The 22001-nt window shown below is 33.4% G+C and overlaps 2 protein-coding genes across 2 annotated transcripts; one reads left to right on the top strand and one right to left on the bottom strand.

Annotated features, from left to right (window-relative positions):
• Positions 1-9959: 9959 nt before the first annotated feature.
• Positions 9960-10349, top strand: LOC140877984 (ethylene-responsive transcription factor 8-like). The gene has a single exon (XM_073281589.1). The coding sequence runs from the start codon at positions 9960-9962 to the stop codon at positions 10347-10349; it is 390 nt and encodes a 129-aa protein (XP_073137690.1).
• Positions 10350-14966: 4617 nt separating this feature from the next.
• LOC140877983 (uncharacterized mitochondrial protein AtMg00310-like) lies at positions 14967-16693 on the bottom strand. The gene is made up of 4 exons (XM_073281588.1): positions 16448-16693; positions 16313-16381; positions 15289-15398; positions 14967-14970 (listed from the first exon to the last, which is right to left on the bottom strand). Exons 1-4 carry the CDS (start codon positions 16691-16693, stop codon positions 14967-14969), a joined length of 429 nt encoding a protein of 142 aa, XP_073137689.1.
• Between the last annotated feature and the right edge of the window lie 5308 nt (positions 16694-22001).

Here is a 22001-nt window from a genome sequence, read left to right as displayed (position 1 = left end):
ACTATCGGGACAAAAAATACTAAGGTAGTGTTTCATGTTTGAGAGAGCTTTTAAAAAACACTTATCACCTTTTTTTTCAAAAAATTGAAAAAGCTGAAAAGTGTTTCCTAGAACCTCTCACAAACACTACATAAGTTGATAAAATATGTACAAAAACATATTTTTAGACATCAAAATTTATTTTGGTGATTACAAGTCATAACATTCGATTTTCACGATTAAGGGAGTGTTTTAGAGAGCTTTTATTTATTTAAAAGTGATTCTAGTCGAGATTATTTTGAAGTTGATGAGAAACTAAAGTAGAAAATGCTTGGAAATAGAAGTTGAAAGCTAATACAAGCTAAAATTTAGGGTGTGGAGAATAATTGCTTCCAAGCTTAATTTTTTTAACTAAATGACAATCATATTCTTATTTGATTATTTAATTTTTTATACTCACACTATAAAAATGAGTTTATATATTATTTTACATTATGAATTTTGTATCAAAAATATTTCATTTTTTATAAGATGAATACTTGAAAAAATATATAAGAATAATAAAAAAAATATAAAAAAAGGAAAAAATTGTATAAATATACAGTATATGTACAAAATTTATGAAAATGCAATATATATATATATATGTATATATATATATATATATTTAAATAGATTCTTGTAATAATAATGTAAAATTTTAAAAAATATTTTTTTAAAAAATGCTTGTAATAATAATGTAAAATTTTAAAAAAAATTTAAAAAATACTTGTAATAATAATGTAAAATTTAAAAAATATTTAAAAATAATAATAAAAGCACATGTAATATGATAAGTTTATTAAGGGTATATATGTCAACTTGTAATTTTATATCTTACACAAAAAAACAAGAAGTAAAAAAAAAAAAAAAAAATTAGCTCCTTGCTTTTGGATAAAAGTTGTAGAATCTAAAACAGAATTTGACATTCGCAAACACTCAAAAGTACTTCTGTGCAATTAAAAACTAAGAAGCACTTTGTAAAAATGCCGGAAAAAAAAAATGAGAATAAAAGTCTTCAAGAAAGCCTTTTAACTATTCAGGCCCAGCCCAAAATCTCTTTAACTAAACTTCTATACAAAGTACCATATTTGATATTACGCGTACAATATTACGCTTTAATTGATAATATTCAACAAATGATATTTTAAAAAAAGATAATATTCAACAATTAAAAAAAATCTAATTCTTAATATTTTCACAATTTATTTTGTTGTGTATTTATGCTGTAAGGACGTGCAGCTATAATATTCTATATTATATATGATCCAAAATTTATATTTTACAAAATCTATTCAATATCAAAAAATCCTTATGCATAAAAAAAATTCATATATATGCACGCATTATGCACTGTGATTGCTAGTATACTCCAATGTGTGCATAATGTGTGCTTAATACTATATATATTATGCATACATAATACTATATATGCATATATTATGCACACTATTGTGCATAGTAATATATATGCACATATTGCCCACAGGGGCATAGGCGAGTTGGTAAGGCCTGAGGTGACGTGGGAAGAAATTCCCCAGCGTTGCGGGTTCGATCCTCGTGTGGAGCATATTTCCTGCTGAAATATTGTGGGGAGTATGCTCTGGGGATTGGGCCATGTGCTCCCTCCTTCAGGTCCCTGCCGCTCGTGCACATCCCTCGATTTACCCTCCGCATGAGCCAATGGGCCTCTGACTCATGTGGAATGGGGTCCCCTTCGGGATCAACCCTTTTACAATATATATGCACATATTATGCACACAATAATACTATATATACATAATACTATCAACTTTTCAAATAAAATATTTTTGTGTGAAAATAATTTAACTTTTTTTGTATACGATGTTATATGATATCAAGTATATTTGGTTTGGAATTTTAAATTTTATAAATAGATCACGAACTTGATAGAAGAGACTTTTATAAGATTTTTGAGACTTCAATAAAACTAGTACCCGGACACACGCGATGCGTGTCTTTTATTGTCTATTTTTTTTAATTGAAAATAAAAAAATTATAATTATAAATAGTGAAATAAAAGAAATGACATTTTTGTAAATAAATATCCATAAAATAACAAAAATATATAATGAATGTGACATTTTTGTAATTACATAGCCATCAAAAGACAAAAAAACATGAGGGATACCATACCAACGTACCAAAACCCCCCTCATGTTTAATATAGTACTAGCGGCAACACACATAAATATTATGTATTGTGTGTATATTATATTATATAAAATTTATTTTAAAGTGTTTGATTTTAATATGATATGTATTTTTTGTAATTGACATTTTTATGAGTTTTTTTTTTTTCAATTTGAGATTGGGCATACGAAAAGACCAACTAAGGTGATCTTGCTTAATATATAAGTATAAAGAGTTTCTTTCAAGTGCCCACCTATCATGCCCACTATCATGTCCACCAATGATGTGGCACTATTCTATTGGACCACATCTTTATCACATCCAATAGAATAGTGTCACATCATTGGTGGGCATGGTAGTGGGCATGATAGGTGGACAGTTGAAAGAAACTCTAAGTATAGATATATAGAGATAGAGAAGAGATTGAGATAATTATTTAAATTGGAATATTTTAGTAATTTTTAAAATTTACGTTCTTTTATAATACTTTTTTAAGTATATTACTATTAATATACACACACATCGTCGTTTTTCCTATTTTTTTTTAACTAAAATGGTTTGATTTCTATTTATTTTAATTACAATTACTTTACGAGCACATTCACTTAGTTTGACATTCCATTTTGATTTATGAGATTAATTTAAAACTTCAAGTTTAATTGAGTCGCTATAATGTGTGTTTTTTTTCAAAAATTTTTTTTAATAAAACCAGTTTCGTCAAGCCTTATATATCCAACCACCGAATCGCTATTCTTCATATATCGTTTTGTTGTGACGCATCTTGTTGGTTAAATTTTGTTACTAATCACTAAAAAAACACGTGCATCATTGACGATTTTTAGAAAACCGTCATAAAAAATTGCAACGGCTTTTACTATAAATGTCCAAAAATATGTGGACGTAGCAAATTGAGATTGGTGTACTGAAACCGTCTCAAATATTTGTGACACTTACAATATAATCGTCGCAAAGTTTTGTTACGGTTTGCTTTGAACCGTCCCAATTAAATTTGTGACGGTTTGAGCATAATTGTCACGACTTTTAATACGACAGAAAAATTGTCAAGCTTTTAGGAAGCTGGAAAAGTAATTAAGAATCCGCTAATTAGTGCGGATTTTAAGTAAAAGACTCGTTAAATTAGCGATGGTTTTGTTGTTTTGTCACAAAACCATCGCTAAACTTGTTATAAATTAAAACCAAGGTTCTAAAAAGCGTGAAGCTCGTCGAAGCGTGGAGGTCAAGTTTCAAGCTTTTCAAGCTTAAGCGAGCTTAGAACGAGTTTAAGCGTGAAAAAATGTTTTCAATTTTTACTATAATTTTAATTATTTTAAGACAAACATTAAATAAAATGTTATATTAACCATAAATATATAATTTAATAGATAATCCAAGTTCAAAACTATAAATATACATATTTATAAAAATGTTTTTATTTTAAAAAATAAATGAAATCTTTCGTTCTAAAAAGCGGTCGCTTAATCGAGTTTAAGCGTGTTAAAGCTTAAGCGAGATTAAGCGTCGCTTAAGCGAGCTTTTTAGAACATTGATTAAAACACGTACAACCATTTTTCCAAAACCCTAGCCGCAAAATCCAGGCTGCTCCGTTACCAGTCCAAGCTACACAGGTACTTATAGACGAATGTGTGTGTGTGTGAGAGAGAGTTATTACAAATCTACACATGTGCATAAATGTGTGTGTGTATATGTGTTGATAGTGTTTATCAGTGTAATCCGCAAGAATATTTTGAAAATTAATGTTGTAGTGTTTTTGCCACCAAATCTGAAACCCTTGTTGTTCTGCCGTCGTCAATGACGAAGCTAGGATTTCAGTTCCATTCGGGTTAAAAAATTTTAGCGAGAAATCCAAATATCATGGAAATTAAAAACACCGATTTTTGCAGAAAAAGCAGTAAAATTTTATACTAAAAAAACCAGAAAATCGCATCTAAATTAATTATAAAAAGATTAAATATTTCTCAGTCTATATACAAATTTCATCATTTTTTGATCGATATATACCTTATAAAAGTGGGAGCATTATAATGTCAAAAAACTTTAGAAGATAAAGAGTGGAGAATATCGCACTAAGACAAGGGCAGACATGAAGAACAACCTATTTTTTGTTTTATTTTGTTTTTTTGGACTAGTTTTGAGAACTAAAAGGTGGGCTACTTTTTTTTTTTTTTTTTTAATTAGGCTACCCGGGCCAGTATAACATTAGCCCAAAAAATAACACTTAAAATTTATTTTTAAATTTTTGGGCCATATAAAAAATTTTAAAAAAATTTGGGCCACCCATTACCTGCCTCCATCCTTGGCCGTCGCTGTCACCGTCCTCTCTGTTTCTTCCATTGTCTCGACGCTTGTCGTTGTTAGGGACGCAAACGAGTCGAGTATCATACTACTCGAGCTCGACTTGTATTTGTCTACTCGAGCTCGACTTGTATTTATCTACTCGAGCTCGATCGAGTAACTAATTTCATACTTGAACTCGACTCGTGTATATTTCGAGTTACTCGAGCTCGAAAAATAAATAAATAAATATATAAATAAATAAATATGAATAAATAAATAATATATATATAATATTATATGCATTATATTATATATATTTATATTATATTATATTATATATATATATATTATCGAGTAGCTCGCGCTACTCGCGAGCTACTCGAACACACATATTTAATACTCGAGCTCGAGCTCGATTTATATATGTTCGAGCTACTCAAGCTTGAGTCGAGTTTTGATCGAGCTACTCACGAGTAGCTTGACTCGTTTGCACCCCTAGTCGTTGCCAACAATCACCATTAATGTACAATATATATATACACACACATAATTATATGTATATATTTGCATATATACACATATATATTAATTAATGAATTTGCAAATATATATATATTAGTATAATTATTATATGCAGTGATTTATATATTTAGTAAATTCATTAATTAATATATATGTGTATATGATTAGTGCAAATAGTTGTTTACATATCTTTAATTTATTTTCTTAATATGTAATTAAGTTATCTATTAAATTAAATATTTATGATTATAAAGATATTGCGTGTGTGTGTATATTATGATAACGGTTTATTCATAAAATTTACATTTAATTGTTTGTTTGTATAGGATTTATTTACGTAATGGTGGATAGTAACAGAAATTTGATGTATAACTGATTAAAAAATTGTTTCATAACAGTTGAGTTTTTTGCGAGTGTAAAATCATTTGTAGAGTTTACGAAAATGCATGCTAGTGTTTGTCAGATGAAGAACTGTGTTGTCCGCGCAACTGTAATAAATGTAGAAATAGATAATACTTAGATGAGAATGCAGTTAAAGTGCACCTAGGGAGACATGGATTTATGCTAGGATATTTTCGTTAGATCTATCATGGTAAAGAATGCATTTGTCCTTTGCTTCGTTATGTTAGGTTTTTTGAGTCTCCTTCTTTCCACAATTTCTTCAGGCTTCTCAAGAACTCGTCGATATTCGTGTTTGTACGAACATGAATTAGGTGTGGAGTTCACACCAAGTGAAAATAAAAGCATCCGAAAATGATAGTTATTCGGATTGAATTATTGTTATATGTACGTATTATTAATTAATGTGAAAACTCATTTAATATAATTTTATTAACACTTCATGACTCTATATGTATATGTACATGTGCGCGCGCGCGTGTTCATGCATACTTGTCTTTATATTATTGCAGAGACAATGCTGATAATGCACATGCATGAGCACTTTGAGGATCCTATAGACATCATTAGGGCTGACAAAAAATATCGAAATGCCTTCATACCGCCTTTATCGTACCGAAAAAAAATCGAAAATATCGAAAATTTCGGTATACCATAAATTTCGGTACGGTATGATACCATACCGAAATTTTCGGTATCGGTAACGGTATAAGATTTTTGAATTTTCGGTATATCGAAAACCGATATTTTTTTAAAAAAAATAGTATAAAAAATTGGTATACACGATATCATACCGATATCGTACCGAATTTCGATATTCGGTACGGTATCGGTATCAAAAATTTCGGTATCGAAATTTCTGATACGGTATGTGGTATTCGGTACGGTATGCGGTATACCGTACCGAACCACCCCTAGACATCGTAGACCCTGACGATCGATCCATAAAGATTGATATGTTACTCAAGTAAGTTTAACTTTTTATTTTTGCACCAAACCACCTTATGATATTTTGAAAATACACATTTCTCCCATGTAAAATTTTAATAGATATCTCAACCCTTAACATTTTTTTTATAGTTGTACGTTTGACCCTTGTCATTACAAGTTTGTTAAATACGCACAGTTTTTGCGCATAAATAACTATTGTTTTAATAATATTAAGATTATAATATGAAAATGACCTTATATTATTGTAATAATTTCTATATCTACTCAAATACATCACACATCAGAATACACATTTTTTTTTCACAAATACACGTGATGTATTTGAGTAAATATGAAAATACTATAATAAAAGAAAGACATTTTTCGTACTTTAGACCTAATATTATACTATAAACTTAATAATACTATATAGACCTAATATTGATAATTAACCCAATATTGTCTTAGGCATCGTAACAACGCGTGTTTAATAACTCAATGTGACAAAGGTTAAGCGTGCAACTATTGCAAAAAGATAAGAGCAAGGGTGCTTATTAAAATTTCAAATGGGGGAATTGTGTATTTTTAATATTTCACAGGGAGGTTTGGTGAGATAAACTCTTTATTTTGTTATTGATTGTTAAACTCCATTAATTAATCATGTTATAAATCAACTTAAATATGTTGTTGAATTAATGTTGCAGGACGTTGTAGCCAACAAGTCACAATATATCTGCTTTCATTACTTCACATATCACTTTGAGAATTTGTGAGGAGGATTAATGTTCTTGGAAGCATGCTACTCCGGCGCAACGACAGTGGTACTGATTAGATCAGTTTGTGGTAGGTGTATTATTTAATTACACAAATAACAAAATTTAAAATATTTTTCATGTCTAATTTATTAGCCTTCATTTTCAAATGCAGGTGACCTACAAGTGGGGTCTTGCTTATGACTCCAGAGTGAAGAAAGCATGGATCGCAAGACTATATCGACCCAGTATCACAAGACGGTGTATTCATGGAGAACGACATATTGGAAACAGAAGTGCCTGCCTGGCGCATGATGCGTACGTTGACGATCGTTTGCAGATCACATACATTCGATGATATGAATTTGTATTATTAATTTTCTACAAACACGTGATTATACGATATTCTTATTTTTTAAAAAAAAATTTGGTCTTTATATAGCGTGCGGAGCTGGGTACAGAGTTCAATACATATGATCTGCTTTGCAAGACTCACACAAATAAAACAGGTGAATTTGTTGACGAAGGATCTAGACTTGTTGACATATTAATTTTTTAAAATCATATATGTGTATGTTTATATTTTTTTTATTGAATTAAAACCATTAACAATCCTGTTGTGCATATCATGCACGTGCGTAAATTGTGAATATTTTGTGCTTTTATTACATAAATTATTTAATTAAGAAAAATATTGTGCATGTTATGCATGTGTGTTTAAGCGTCTATTACATAAATTATTTAAAATAAAATTAATCTTGTGCACTAAAAATCCTTTTGTACATATATGTGCGTTAAATTAAAGCGGACATTATATGCACAAAGGATTTCTAGTACTTAATATTTTTTGAGGTTAAGAAATCCTTTGTGCATATTTTGTGCGTTTAATTAAAACGCACAAAATATGCACAAAGGATTTCTAGTACTTAATATTTTTTGGATGTTAAACGCACATAATATGCACAAAGGATTTCTAATAATTAATTTTTTTAGGTTAAACGCACATAATATGCACAACAATATTTCTAGTAATTTTTTTTGGAGGTTAAATGCACGTAATATGCACAAATGATTTCTATTAACTATAATATTTAAACGCGCATAATATTATAAGAAATATTTTTATATAAAATTATTCAACACCGAAAATTTCGTATTTGAAATTAAAATTAAAATTTTTGCGCACGATATTATTCTTATAATTTTAATGAAGTTCCCAACAAATTTAAACTTAATTATCTCATACATGTATGTCAAGTTAAATATTTTTTATGAAAATTATTTTTTTAATCCTGTAGGTTTGTCACTTTGCGATTTTGGTCCTCTATTTATTCATGTTTTTGTTTTAGTCCGCTATCTTTATTTTTTGGCAAGTTTAGTTCTTTTTTCGATGTGACGCTGATGTGACGTCATTGCAGTGCTGATGTAGAGCTGACGTGTATAGTTTCACGTAATCATTTTCAAAGAAAAAGAACCGAAATTGCCAAAAATCGAAACATACAAAACTAAAACTGAAATATGAAAACATAGAGGACCAAAATCGCAAAGTGACAAACATACATGACCAAAATTGCATTTTTTCCATTTTTTTAGAATCAAGTTAAATATATTAATATATTATTGATTATTAAAATAAAATATATTTTAGAAAATATAATACATTATATATATATATATTATATATATATATATATATATATATATATATATATATATATATATTACGTACGTGTTCGTATTAAATTTTTTTTTTGCTCAACAAATAAATATTATATTCTTTTGGATAGATTAATTTATTGCGTACGATGTTACGAACACCTTTTTCATTGTAAAGTTTCAAATCTTAATGATTAGCACATAAAGAACATTCAAGTGAAAGTTGAAATTATTCATTTTGATGGTTAATATTTTTTATGCTAAATTTGAAATTTCTGAAAACAATTATCCAAACCAAGAATTTAGGTTTAGTTTTTTTAAGATTTCATTAACTATTTAATAAAATCCATAATCTGGTTTAATTTGTTCAGTTTTTTTTTAAAAAAAATTCGAAAACTGTAGATCTCGCACTCTCTATATCTTATAAATTTTCTTATAATTAAATAATAAGCGCACGATGCTCTTATTTGTGGAATTACTAACTAAAATTTTTGTTACTTTAATATAAAAGTTTATAAATTAAATTAACCTTACGGATGATCACAAAATTTACTTATCATTAACCTAATATATTAGGGCTCACTTGTGAGTAGTTATTTCATTGTATATATGTACATTTTTTTAAACGACCGATTTTTACATTCACATTAAACATATTTATGTAAATGTAAAATAACTAAATAGATCAGTTGAGTCGCGACAAAAATCCACTTTCACAAGTTATAATTCCTATTTGATCACGTAATCAGAATAAACATTAATCGTTATGCAATGAATACCGAAAGCATAAACGACAAAATTTTATTTTTGAAATCAAGTATACACGACAAAATTAATGTTTGATCAGCCTGATTAGTAATATATATTGAAAATAAAAACGACAAATTTTTTAACAACATGCATGAATTTTTTCTTCTTTTTTTTTTTTCAAAAAATAAAAGCAAGGAACCTATCTGATCATGAATCTATTCCCAATTACAATAATTAATAAAAAAAATTCATGAAACTGCAAAAAATTTAAAATAGAAAGAAAAAGAAAAGTAAAAGTAAAATTAAAAAAAAAAAAAGAAAATAAAACATAATATAACCCCCATCCACAAGCATAATTTTATTTTACAATAAATTAAAGCAAAGCAAAGGTGGGCAAACAAAATCTATGAGTCACGTGTCTCCTCTGTTGCCTCTATATATCCCCCCTCCCCCGAGCTTCATTTCACAGTATCCCGAAGATCTATGGCGCCGCCGAGAGGTGAGAAGAAAGCCAGCAATGCCGGAGATGAAATGCGCTACCGTGGTGTGAGAAAGCGGCCGTCGGGGAGGTATGGGGCGGAGATTACAGATCCAACGACGAAGCGTCGCGTCTGGCTTGGGACATTCGAGACGGGAGAGGAGGCCGCCAGAGCATACGACGACGCCGCCGCCCGCAGGTTCCGTGGCTGGAGGGCTAAGACTAATTTCCCTCCTCTGGAACCCAGCCGAAGCACCACCGCGGAGTCGTCCTCCAATGGTAGAAAAACGGCTTCTCTGGTGGCACCGGGCCTCCTCTCGGCAGCCCGAAGCGATTCCCTTTCCAAGAAGGATTCATCAAACTCCTCCCCACCGCCGCTGCCTTCTCCGGTTTGAAGATCAATAGACCGGAATCCTGCACAGATATATATCGAACTTTCGGAAACTCTATGAATGAATATTGTCCAAATATATATCGAACTTTCGGAAACTTTATGCCAACAACGTGAGACATCTCAACAATTACAGGGTGCCGTTTATTACATGCATGGATTTATACACCTAATATTTGCAGGGACTGCTACATATTTGTGCTAATTTTTTTAGAGCAAATATCGTGTCATTTACAATTGTGAATGTCATTAAATGCAAAGCAAATTAGGTACCACCATGCTCATACGTAGAGGTATATATCTCCACAATATTCTCGGTGTATGTTGTTAGTAATTAATTTTATGGACGTCCCAAAATGTTCACATAAATATCTTACAAAATATAATGTCAAATACCCAAATCATTCATCCTTTCACACACGTTAATTTTCGAGTCTTAAAAAACGTAATGCATTAAATTCGTCTATGATATTCACAAAGCATCTTATGGTTGCCTTGAGGTTTCCAAAAAGAGACACACACACACACACACATATATATATATATAGAGTTCTTTTATGGTGCTCAACTCTATATGCCCAACTTCATGCCCACCATGTATAATATGTGATAAGTCAACTCATCAATTGTGTTGGTCAACTTACATATTGTACATGGTGGGCATGGAGTTTGGCATATGAGTTGAGCACCATAAAAGAACTCTATATATATATATATATATATATATATATATATATATATATATATTATTGAGTATTTATGAAAAAATAACAATTAACATTTTCAGACTAATAATACGTACTGGTATTTTGAAGTGGGTTTAATAAATTAGAAATTCGTGAATATTAATTTCTTTTTTTTTACGGGTAAAAGCTTGTGATTTTATTAATCATAAAACAAATCATTTCATACAAGTTTTAGTGTTTTACCAACCAACAAGGGAAATTTCCAAGATCACAAAACAAAGTGGAAGTGGAAGGAAAATTAAAATGAGCAATAGAATGTGCTACCACATTGGCCGAGCAAAGAATATATGTCAGCTTAGAATCAGGGTTATATTCCAGAAAGGATCTAATATCTGAAGCTGCGTCATTGTAACTAAGGTTTTCTACCGAGCAAGTGGCTGCTTGCATTGGTAGTAGAGAATCAGAAGAGATTTGATGGACCAATAAACCTCTAGCTTTCACCAGACGAATTCCTTCTCGAATTGCTTCCAGTTCAGCATATGTAACAGAGGGAGGCATTTCAATATTTTTTCCAAAAGCTATCACAGGCTGCCCCTCATGATTTTGTACTACTCTTCTTATTGCATAGTGGCCAGAATTATCATTACAAGCCACATCCATATCCAATCTCAAGGTATTCAACTTAGGAGGAATCCATCTGCTCGAAGATTTAGTAATATTCATGAAAGTTTTATGGATGAACAATGATCGAGCTGTTGGGAATTCGTCGATCGATCCGCCGCCGTTCTCGTACGGGTTTCACCAGCAAAAATACACAACACAACAGGGAAACCAAAACCAACAACAAAGGCGTTAACGTGAGGAACAATAAAGGGATTCCGGGACTCAGACGCTACGACTCTCCAATCCACCGGCAATCCACGGCGAAGGCCACAAAGGCTCTCCCAACCCAACTCATGCCTACTGCCTTCAACCCCACTACACGCTCAAACTCCATCCCAGCAGCTGCCTCACAAAGAAGCATCACACAGAAACGAGGCGAGAGAGGGCAGCAACACTAAGCCCGGCCGCCTCACTCTCTCGCCCCATCTATCCTCTCACTCCCATGGTTTATTCTTTACTCACCTCACCTCACGCACAGAGAAGAGGAGGCGCACACAGCAGCCCTCACTCTTCACGCACACACTCAGATGGAAGCTTTTACTTCGTTCGGCAGCCTCACACAGAGGCATGAAGAAGGAACGCTCACACACAACAACCTTCACACACAGAGGCAGAAACCCAGGTAGATGGATCGCTCAAGCAGAGAGGGAGGCGCACACTAAAGGAGGCTTAGGGAAGGGAGATAATAAGGTTTGGGTAGTGGGCTGGGAATATAAAAGGGTGGTTGGGCCAAAGCCCAACAATCTTCACCTTTTGGCCCAACATCGGTTCACTAGTTCGAGAGTCACCTAGCCATCATCATCGCCCCACACAGACAACACAAAGTTAGTCTTTTAAACCAATATGCAACAAACACAAAGTAAGCTACAACACTACAACGAAAAACAGAACAAATCTGTCAAAAATCAAAGTTTAAAATTTTTTTAAACATTTTCAGAAACAAGACTCTAACCAAGTAAACGCTTCACCTCGATTGAAGCCCAGTCAAGTTCTGAAAAATATCAGACATAACTATTTTTCACACAGAAAAATAGAAAAAACATGCTAGCAAATTTCACACAGAAAAATGCACATAGCAGGTCTCACAAAGAGATACAAGCACAAAGCTAACACATTTTCACACAGAAAACATGCACATGGTCACAAAGACACGGGCGAATCACAAAGAAACGCGAAAACATGGAAACACGACAGTAACCAATCACACAAAAATAAATCCTAGGATTCTACCAGCAACAAATGCACATAAATCCTAGGCCAACAACACATGCACAAATCATAGGCTTCTACCAGCAATACATGCACACTCCTAGGATTCTACCAACACATAATCTCAACACATAAATCCGCGGCCAGCGGTTACGCTACTAAAGCGATAAAAAATGGTTCCAGCCAATTTACCAGAGCGAAACTCTACGTAAGAGTTTCAGTTCCAACAAACCAGAGACGACAGCACGTTGGACAGCACCTAGCATCTAGCGACGGCGTCGACATCGGCATCGGCATCCAGCGGCTCCGGCGACACTCTGCAGCGGCGGCGGACAGGCGGCAGCACTCACGACGGCGGCGACCAGCAGCTCCAGCAACTGCTCCGACAACGGCTCTCCACCTGGATTTCGACGACGGATCTCCACCTTGCTCTGATACTACTGTTGGGAATTCGTCCATCAATCCGCCGCCGTTCTCGTACGGGTTTCACCTGCAAAAATACACAACAGAGAAACCAAAACCAACAACAAAGGCGTTAACGTGAGGAACAATAAAGGGATTCCGGGGCTCAGACGCTACAACTCTCCAATCCAACGGCAATCCACGGCGAAGGCCACAAAGGCTCTCCCAACCCAACTCACGCCTACTGCCTTCAACCCCACTACACGCTCAAACTCCCTCTTAGCAGCTGCCTCACAAAGAAGCATCACACAGAAACGAGGCGAGAGAGGGCAGCAACACTAAGCCCGGCCACCTCACTCTCTCGCCCTATCTATCCTCTCACTCCCATGGTTTATTCTTCACTCACCCCGCCTCACGCACAGAGAAGAGGAGGCGCACACAGCAGCCCTCACTCTTCATGCACACACTCAGATGGAAGCTTTTACTTCGTTCGGCAGCCTCACACAGAGGCATGAAGAAGGAACGCTCACACACAACAACCTTCACACACAGAGGCAGAAACCCAGGTAGATGGATCGCTCAAGCAGAGAGGGAGGCGCACACTAAAGGAGGCGGGATTAATCAGATTAGGGAAGGGAGATAATAAGGTTTGGGTAGTGGGCTTTGGGTAGTGGGCTGGGAATATAAAAGGGTGGTTGGGCCAAAGCCCAACAATCTCCACCTTTTGGCCCAACATCGGTTCACTAGTTCGAGAGTCACCTAGCCATCATCATCGCCCCACACAGACAACACAAAGTTAGTCTTTTAAACCAATATGCAACAAACACAAAGTAAGCTACAACACTACAACGAAAAACAGAACAAATCTGTCAAAAATCAAAGTTTAAAAATTTTTTAAACATTTTCAGAAACAAGACTCTAACCAAGTAAACGCTCCACCTCGATTGAAGCCCAATCAAGTTCTGAAAAAATATCAGACATAACTATTTTTCACACAGAAAAATAGAAAAAACATGCTAGCAAATTTCACACAGAAAAATGCACATAGCAGGTCTCACAAAGAGATACAAGCACAAAGCTAACACATTTTCACACAGAAAACATGCACATGGTCACAAAGACACGGGCGAATCACAAAGAAACGCGAAAACATGGAAACACGACAGTAACCAATCACACAAAAATAAATCCTAGGATTCTACCAGCAACAAATGCACATAAATCCTAGGCCAGCAACACATGCACAAATCCTAGGCTTCTACCAGCAATACATGCACACTCCTAGGATTCTACCAACACATAATCTCAACACATAAATCCGCGGCCAGTGGTTACGCTACTAAAGCGATAAAAAACGGTTTCAGCCAATTTACCAGAGCGAAACTCTACGTAAGAGTTTCAGTTCCAACAAACCAGAGACGACAGCACGTTGGACAGCACCTAGCATCTAGCGACGGCGTCGACATCGGCATCCAGCGGCTCCGGCGACACTCGGCGGCGGCGGCGGACAGGCGGCAGCACTCACGACGGCGGCGACCAGGAGCTCCAGCAACTGCTCCGGCGACGGCTCTCCACCTGGATTTCGACGACGGATCTCCACCTTGCTCTGATACTACTGTTGGGAATTCGTCCATCGATCCGCCGCCGTTCTCGTACGGGTTTCACCTGCAAAAATACACAACAGAGAAACCAAAACCAACAACAAAGGTGTTAACGTGAGGAACAATAAAGGGATTCCGGGGCTCAGACGCTACGACTCTCCAATCCACCGGCAATCCACGGCGAAGGCCACAAAGGCTCTCCCAACCCAACTCACGCCTACTGCCTTCAACCCCACTACACGCTCAAACTCCCTCCCAGCAGCTGCCTCACAAAGAAGCATCACACAGAAACGAGGCGAGAGAGGGCAGCAACACTAAGCCCGGCCGCCTCACTCTCTCGCCCCATCTATCCTCTCACTCCCACGGCTTCCTCTTCACTCACCTCGCCTCACGCACAAAGAAGAGGAGGCGCACACAGTAGCCCTCACTCTTCACGCACACACTCAGATGCTCACACAGAGGCATGAAGAAGAAATGCTCACACACAACAACCTTCACACACAGAGGCAGAAACCCAGGTAGATGGATCGTTCAAGCAGAGAGGGAGGCGCACACTAAAGGAGGCAGGGCTAATCAGATTAAGGAAGGGGGATAATAAGGTTTGGGCAATGGGCTTTGGGTAGTGGGCTGGGAATATAAAAGGGTGGTTGGGCCAAAGCCCAACACGACCAATTTGAAATTCTTGAAGTTGTGATACACACCAATATGTAGAGATGGAGTTCAGCTTAACCTCCTTGTTATGAACAAATTTATTTCTCTCATTCCAAACGGCCCAACACCTCATAGAAAATAATTCAAACGACTTACGATCAATTGTCTCTTTCATGTAAAGAAGGATATCTTGAGCTTCCAGATTTTTAGCCTTCTTAAGGAATGTCCAATATACCATTTTTTTCCAACAACATTTGACTCCGGGGCACCAAAATAACGCATGCACAGTTGAATCACTATTCGAAGCACATAAAGGCAAACTTCTATTACAAGGACGTGATGGGCCAGAATATTACAAGAAGTGGGTAGAATATTATGCAGTACTATCCACCAAAAGATACGAATTTTAGGAGGAATAGATAAGCTCCAGATGAATTTCCACCAGTTTTAAGTATCAAATGTAGAGCAGTGGCTGTGAGAGTCAAAGAAACCAGTATCTACTCTATATCTTTCACGAATAGAATAAAGGTCTTAGGATCAAAAGTCCAAAATCTCGAATCTTCCTGATTTGAAGTAGACAGTGGGGTGGCTAGAATTTTTTGCGCTGTAAATTGGTCAAACGAGGCTTGAACCAGAGGTTTGTTCCAAGTCCCTTCAACCATAAGTGAGCTAACAATATTCAAATTTTCTAGCCCCCTTGAATTAAGAATAGGAGATCGTAGCTCAGAAATCCATCTATCTTGGAATGTTTTCACCTTGTCGCCCTTGCCAACACGCCAACGAATCCCTTTATCCACAAGTTCTCGGCTCCATAACAAAGATCTCTATATATAAGATGGATTGCTCACAATTTTAGATGACATGATATTCTGGTGTTTAAAATAGCGTGCCTTAAGAACTCGGGCCACCAAGGAAGATGGTGCATCTACAATTCTCCATATTTGCTTTGCAAGGAGTGCTTTATTGAAAAATACCAGATTTCTAAAGCCCATTCCACCCCTGCTTTTAGGCTTACTAAGTTCACTCCAAGATTTCCAATGCATTTTCTTTCTTCCAGCTTCTAAACCTGACCAGAGATTCGCACATTCTCTTTCTATTGATGTACACACCGAGATAGGAATCTTGAAGCACGACATAACATATTGCAACACATATTTAATAAGTGTCTCCTTGCCTCCTACAGAATAAGTTTTATTTTCCCAGCCTTGCACTCTTTTTGCCACTTGCTCAATAAGATAACGAAACTGGAGTTTCTTACTTTGAGCAAGTTGATATTATGAAACGGGCCTTACGAATTCAACCGGACGTGGCTCAATAATATCGTAATCCGTAGCTGGGTTATTTACATGACTCGTCCATCGGCCCAAAGAAATTAAAATTAAAAGTTTTACGCACGAAATTATTCGTATAATTTTAATGAAGTTCCCAACAAATTTAAACTTAATTATCTCATCCATGTATCTGAAGTTAAATATGGATTTATTTAACTAAATAATATCCGTTTGACCATGATTTGGAAATATAACATTCTCAATTTTTTTTTTGTTTTCTTTTTTTATATTTACTTCTTTTTCTTTCTATTTTAAATTTTTGCAGTTTCATGAATGTTTTATTAATTATTGTAATTGGCAATAGATTCATCAGATAAGTAATTCCTTGATTTTTTTTATAAAAAAAAGAAGGAAAAAGTCATGCATGTTGTTAAAAAATTTGTCGTTTTTTATTTTCAATACATATTATTAATCAGGTTGATCAAATGTAAATTTTGTCGTTTATACTTGTTTTGAAAAATAAAATTTTATCGTTTATATTTTCGGTATTCATTGCATAACGATTAATGTTTATTCTGATAACGTGATCAAATAGGAATTATAACTTTTAATTGAAAGTGGATTTTGTCGTGACTCGACTGATCTAATTAGTTATTTTGAATTTATATAAATATGCATGTTTAATGTGAATGGTTTAAAATTTAAATGTAAAAATTTGTCGTTTAAAAAATGTACATATATACAATGAAATAACTACTCACAAGTGAGCCTTAATATATTAGGTTCATGATAAGTAGATTTGTGATCATCCGATCCTTAGGGTTAATTTAATTTATAAATTTTTATTAAAGTAACAAAAATTTTAGTTAGTAATTCCTCAAATAAGAGCATTGTGCGCATATTATTTAATTATAAGCAAATTTATAAGATAATATAGAGAGAGTTTTCGATTTTTTTTAAAAAAAAACCTGAACAAAACCAGATTTATCGATTTTATTAAATAGTTAATGAAATCCTAAAAAAACTAAACCTAAATTTTTGGTTTGGATAATTGTTTTCAGACATTTCAAATTTAGCATAAAAATATTAAGCCTAAAAATGAATAATTTCAACTTTCACTTGAATGTTCGTTCTGTATTAATCATTAAGATTTGAAACTTTACAATTAAAAAATGTTCGGAATTAACCTCGTACGTATAATAAATTAAGGGTAATTTATAAATTCATACACAAACCTATTTTCATCTTACATTTTAATACATAACCCATTAAAACTTATTTTCTACTCCCTGGAGAGAGAAAATTTTGTTTAAAAATACCAATTCTACCCTTATCTATTAAAAATCTTAATAAATCACTAAAAAAAAAAAAGGTGAGAGAATGGATACTAAAAACAAAACAAATCCAAATAGTATTTATATAAAAATTAAAATTAAAATCAAAGAACATAAACCATATCATATACATGCTTATGTTGATACAGGAGCAAGTATGTGTCTAGCAAGTAAACACATACTCCCAACTCATTATTGGAAGAAATACGACAAATGATTAAAAGTTCGAATAGGAGATGGATCAATAATCATGCTTAATACAGTAGCAGAAAAATTAAAAATAGAAATAAAAGAAACAAAATTTGTAATACCCATTATATATCAAATAGAATCAGGAATGTACATTATAATAGGAAATATCTTTTTAAGAGAATATTTTTCTTTTACACAATTTGAAGATCACATAAATTTAAACAAATGATCATCAATGATTTACATTCCCAAAATACGAACAACATTTCGCGTAGGAAATGAAGGATTTACAAAGAATTTCCATAAACGAAATATAAATCCAATAGAACTAAAAATAGAAAATATTTTAACGATTAATCCTGAAAAAAAATCATGAGGAAATTTCATGATATTTGTTCTGAAAATCCTCATGACAAAATTAAGAAACGAAAACAATTCATTGCTTCAATAAAACTCAAAGACCCTAATATCACAATCCGTGAAGCACCAAGAAGATATAACATGGATGATGTAAAAATATTTGAAAAAGAAGTTCAAGAATTATTAAAACTTAAGATAATCATCCCTATTAATTGTCCACACTCTTCACCAGCCTTTTATGTCAGTAAGAAAGATACTGATAAGAAAAGAATGGTAATTGATTATCGAAAAATGAATAAAGCAACAATTATGGATGGATATTATATCCCAAATAAGAATGATTTACTAACTTATATAGGAGAAATGAAATATTTTTCCAGTTTAGATTGTAAATCAGGATTCTAGCAAATTCAACTAGAACCACAAACACAATTACTTACAGCATTCAGTTGTCCAAAAGGGCAGTATCAATGGACTGTATTACCTTTCGGACTTAAACAAGCACCAGGTATCTTTCAAAAATATATGGATTAATCTTTTAAATCATATATAGATTTTTGTTGTGTTTATATAGATGACATATTAATTTATTCAAAAACACTAGATTAACATTATAAAGACCTCATGACAGAATTTGATATTTGTCATAAAGATGGAATTATACTTTCTGAAAAGAAAGCACAATTGTTTAAAACAAAAATAAATTATTTAGGATTACAAATAGAAGATGAAAAACATTGTTTACAACAGCATATACTTAAGAAAATTCACGATTTTTCTAGTGAAATCAAGGATAAAGATCAATTAAGAAGATTTTTAGGATTATTAACTTATTCTGGAAATTACATTAAGAAACTTGCAGAAATCAAAAAACCTCTTCAGGTAAAATTTAAACAAGACTACAAGTGGAAATGATATAAAGAAGATACTAATTATATAGACACTATTAAAAAGAAAATAATTAGTAATCTTCCTGAGTTATATTTTCCTTCCAATAAAGATATAATAATAATTAAAACAGACGCTTCAGATGAATACTGGGGAGAATGTTTAAAAGATTATACTGGAGCAAGAAATTTAGAAGAACTTACTAAAACAGCTACTAGAAATTATGAAGAATTATGCAATTATACATCAGGAACTTTTCAAGGTGCACAATTAAATTATCATTCAAATGAAAAGGAATTATTAGCTTTAATATTCACAATTAGGACTTATGAAATTTATCTTATTCCTAAACCATTTTTAGTAAGAACAGATAATATGAATTTAACATATTTCAAGACAAGAAAAATATCAAGAAATGCAGGAAAAAATGCAGCAAGGCTAATTAGATGGCAATTGAAATTGAACCATTATCAGTTCGAGATCCAATATGTCAAAGAAACAGATAATTCATTACCCGACACATTAACCAGAGAACTTCATCCAAATTATAATATCCGTAGTAACGGAATAACAAAAGAGATCCTAAGTAATCCAGAAAATGATCATGAGTCATCCGAACATGCCTTAGAAAGCATGGGGAATATAAATTGATGAAATGAGAATTATATTCAGAGACAAGAATTATTTTTTGACTTTCAGTCATCCGAACATGCCTCAAAAAGCATGGGGAATATAAATTGATGAAAATGAGATTTATATTTAGAAACATGAATTACTCTATGAGTAAAGACAATCAATCTCATTTATGAAGATTGATTCAATTCTTGCAAAAGAATTTCATAAATGCAATGATACGCATAATAAAACTATCTGAATTACTCACGAAAAGAGTTAAATTTCTAACTATATATATATATATATGTGTGTGTGTGTGTGTTTTATTGTGCATGATGGAGTAATTAAATCAATTAGAAGAACAATTGATTGACATAGATGAAGAAATTCAGATTCTTCAACAAAGAAAAAAGAATATAAAAGGAAAAATTCAGAGGATTAAAGAAAAGATGACAACATCATCATCATCGCCAAAAACTCCAATCAAGTTAGCAACTCCATTTAACAAAATAATGGAGATGAATGAAAAACAGTCAGTGGTCACAGCCAACACTGATAGCCAAAAAAAAAGAAAAGAAGAAAGAACCGGTGGTCACAGTCAACACCGAGAAAAATGAAAAAAAAAAAGAAAGGACGTTTAAAAGCGCCCTTGAAGCAAGAGAAAGAAAGATGGTCAATCTGCGACCACAAAAACCATTTTTTGAAAAAAAACAAATTTTCCAGAAAAACTCAAGACTGAATTCTTTGAAACACTAAACTATTTGAGAATAGTCAAACCATCTGCAGAATCTTGGCTACAAACATGTGACACACAGAGCATATCAAGAGCAAGAACACTGCAAGGTGCTCCAGCGCATGAAGTCGCAAGATTCTTTTCAAATGGATTATTAAGTGGATTGGAAGTCAGTCTCAACAATCAAGAAATAGAACTATTTCCATATCAGTTGAGAAATAGTATCATCCAGTTCAAGAAAGCAGTTTTTAAGGACGATCCAGTATTAACATTGAGTATTCATTCAACCCTTCCAGATTGGGATGATAACAAATTCTATCAACCAATGGTATATATTCAATGTCGAAAACAAAAAGACAAGTTTTTATTCGAAGGATCAAATGAAGAGAAACCAGTAATGGATATCTCAACACTTCCTGATATAAGAATAAAGACATTGATTGACATGATCTCAAAGACAGGAAAGATTGATGGAAACTCAAAGGTTAAAATAAATTTTGCAACCAGTAAAATTTTATTAACCACTGGACACAAGGAGACAATCCAAAAGAAAGAACAAGCCATGTTAGCTTAATTCGAAGCTCCAATCTATGAAGCAAGAGTTGACATGACCCGAGAAACCCAACAAATGTTATGTCAAAGACTAAGAACAATGATTTCCACTCACAAATGTGGACATTGTCAACCCATTCAGACAGAATAAGCAGCTGTCAAAGAGGACAAACCAGCTGTCAAAGAAGACAAACCAATAAAAAAATAGTTCGAATGTACCAGTGATTCAGAAAGTGACACAATGTAAAAACAAATGAAATCGTGGACCACACCACATGTTAAAGGCATCCACTCAGATGTAAAATGAGCTGTTTTCTATAATGCAGTGTCGGGTGGTCACCCTCTTTTCTTTTATTTTTAATTATGTATGCGTTTCTCCACGCCTATAAAAGAAGATATTTTGTGCTGTAAATGGATAAGTGAAGTTTGAGTATCTCTCTCTTCTTAAGTTTCTTACAATCTGGTTCATACAAGACGTATGAAAACTATCAGAAACTAA

This window comes from Henckelia pumila, chromosome 2 (assembly GCF_033568475.1).
Source record: "Henckelia pumila isolate YLH828 chromosome 2, ASM3356847v2, whole genome shotgun sequence".
Lineage (NCBI taxonomy): Eukaryota > Viridiplantae > Streptophyta > Magnoliopsida > Lamiales > Gesneriaceae > Henckelia > Henckelia pumila.
The sequence above is the reverse complement of the archived record's forward strand: the minus strand, read 5'-3'. Positions and strand labels throughout refer to the sequence as shown.

Bases quoted from the DNA above. Each gene is read 5' to 3' on its own strand.
- LOC140877984 (XM_073281589.1), top strand. From the start codon at position 9,960: ATGGCGCCGCCGAGAGGTGAGAAGAAAGCCAGCAATGCCGGAGATGAA.
- LOC140877983 (XM_073281588.1), bottom strand. From the start codon at position 16,693: ATGTCGTGCTTCAAGATTCCTATCTCGGTGTGTACATCAATAGAAAGA. The intron at 16,382-16,447 runs GCACGCTATTTT...TCTTATATATAG, and splicing joins TGGTGGCCCGAGTTCTTAAG to AGATCTTTGTTATGGAGCCG. The intron at 15,399-16,312 runs GTGAAAACATTC...CTGTGTGTGAAG, and splicing joins GTGTTGGCAAGGGCGACAAG to GTTGTTGTGTGTGAGCATTT.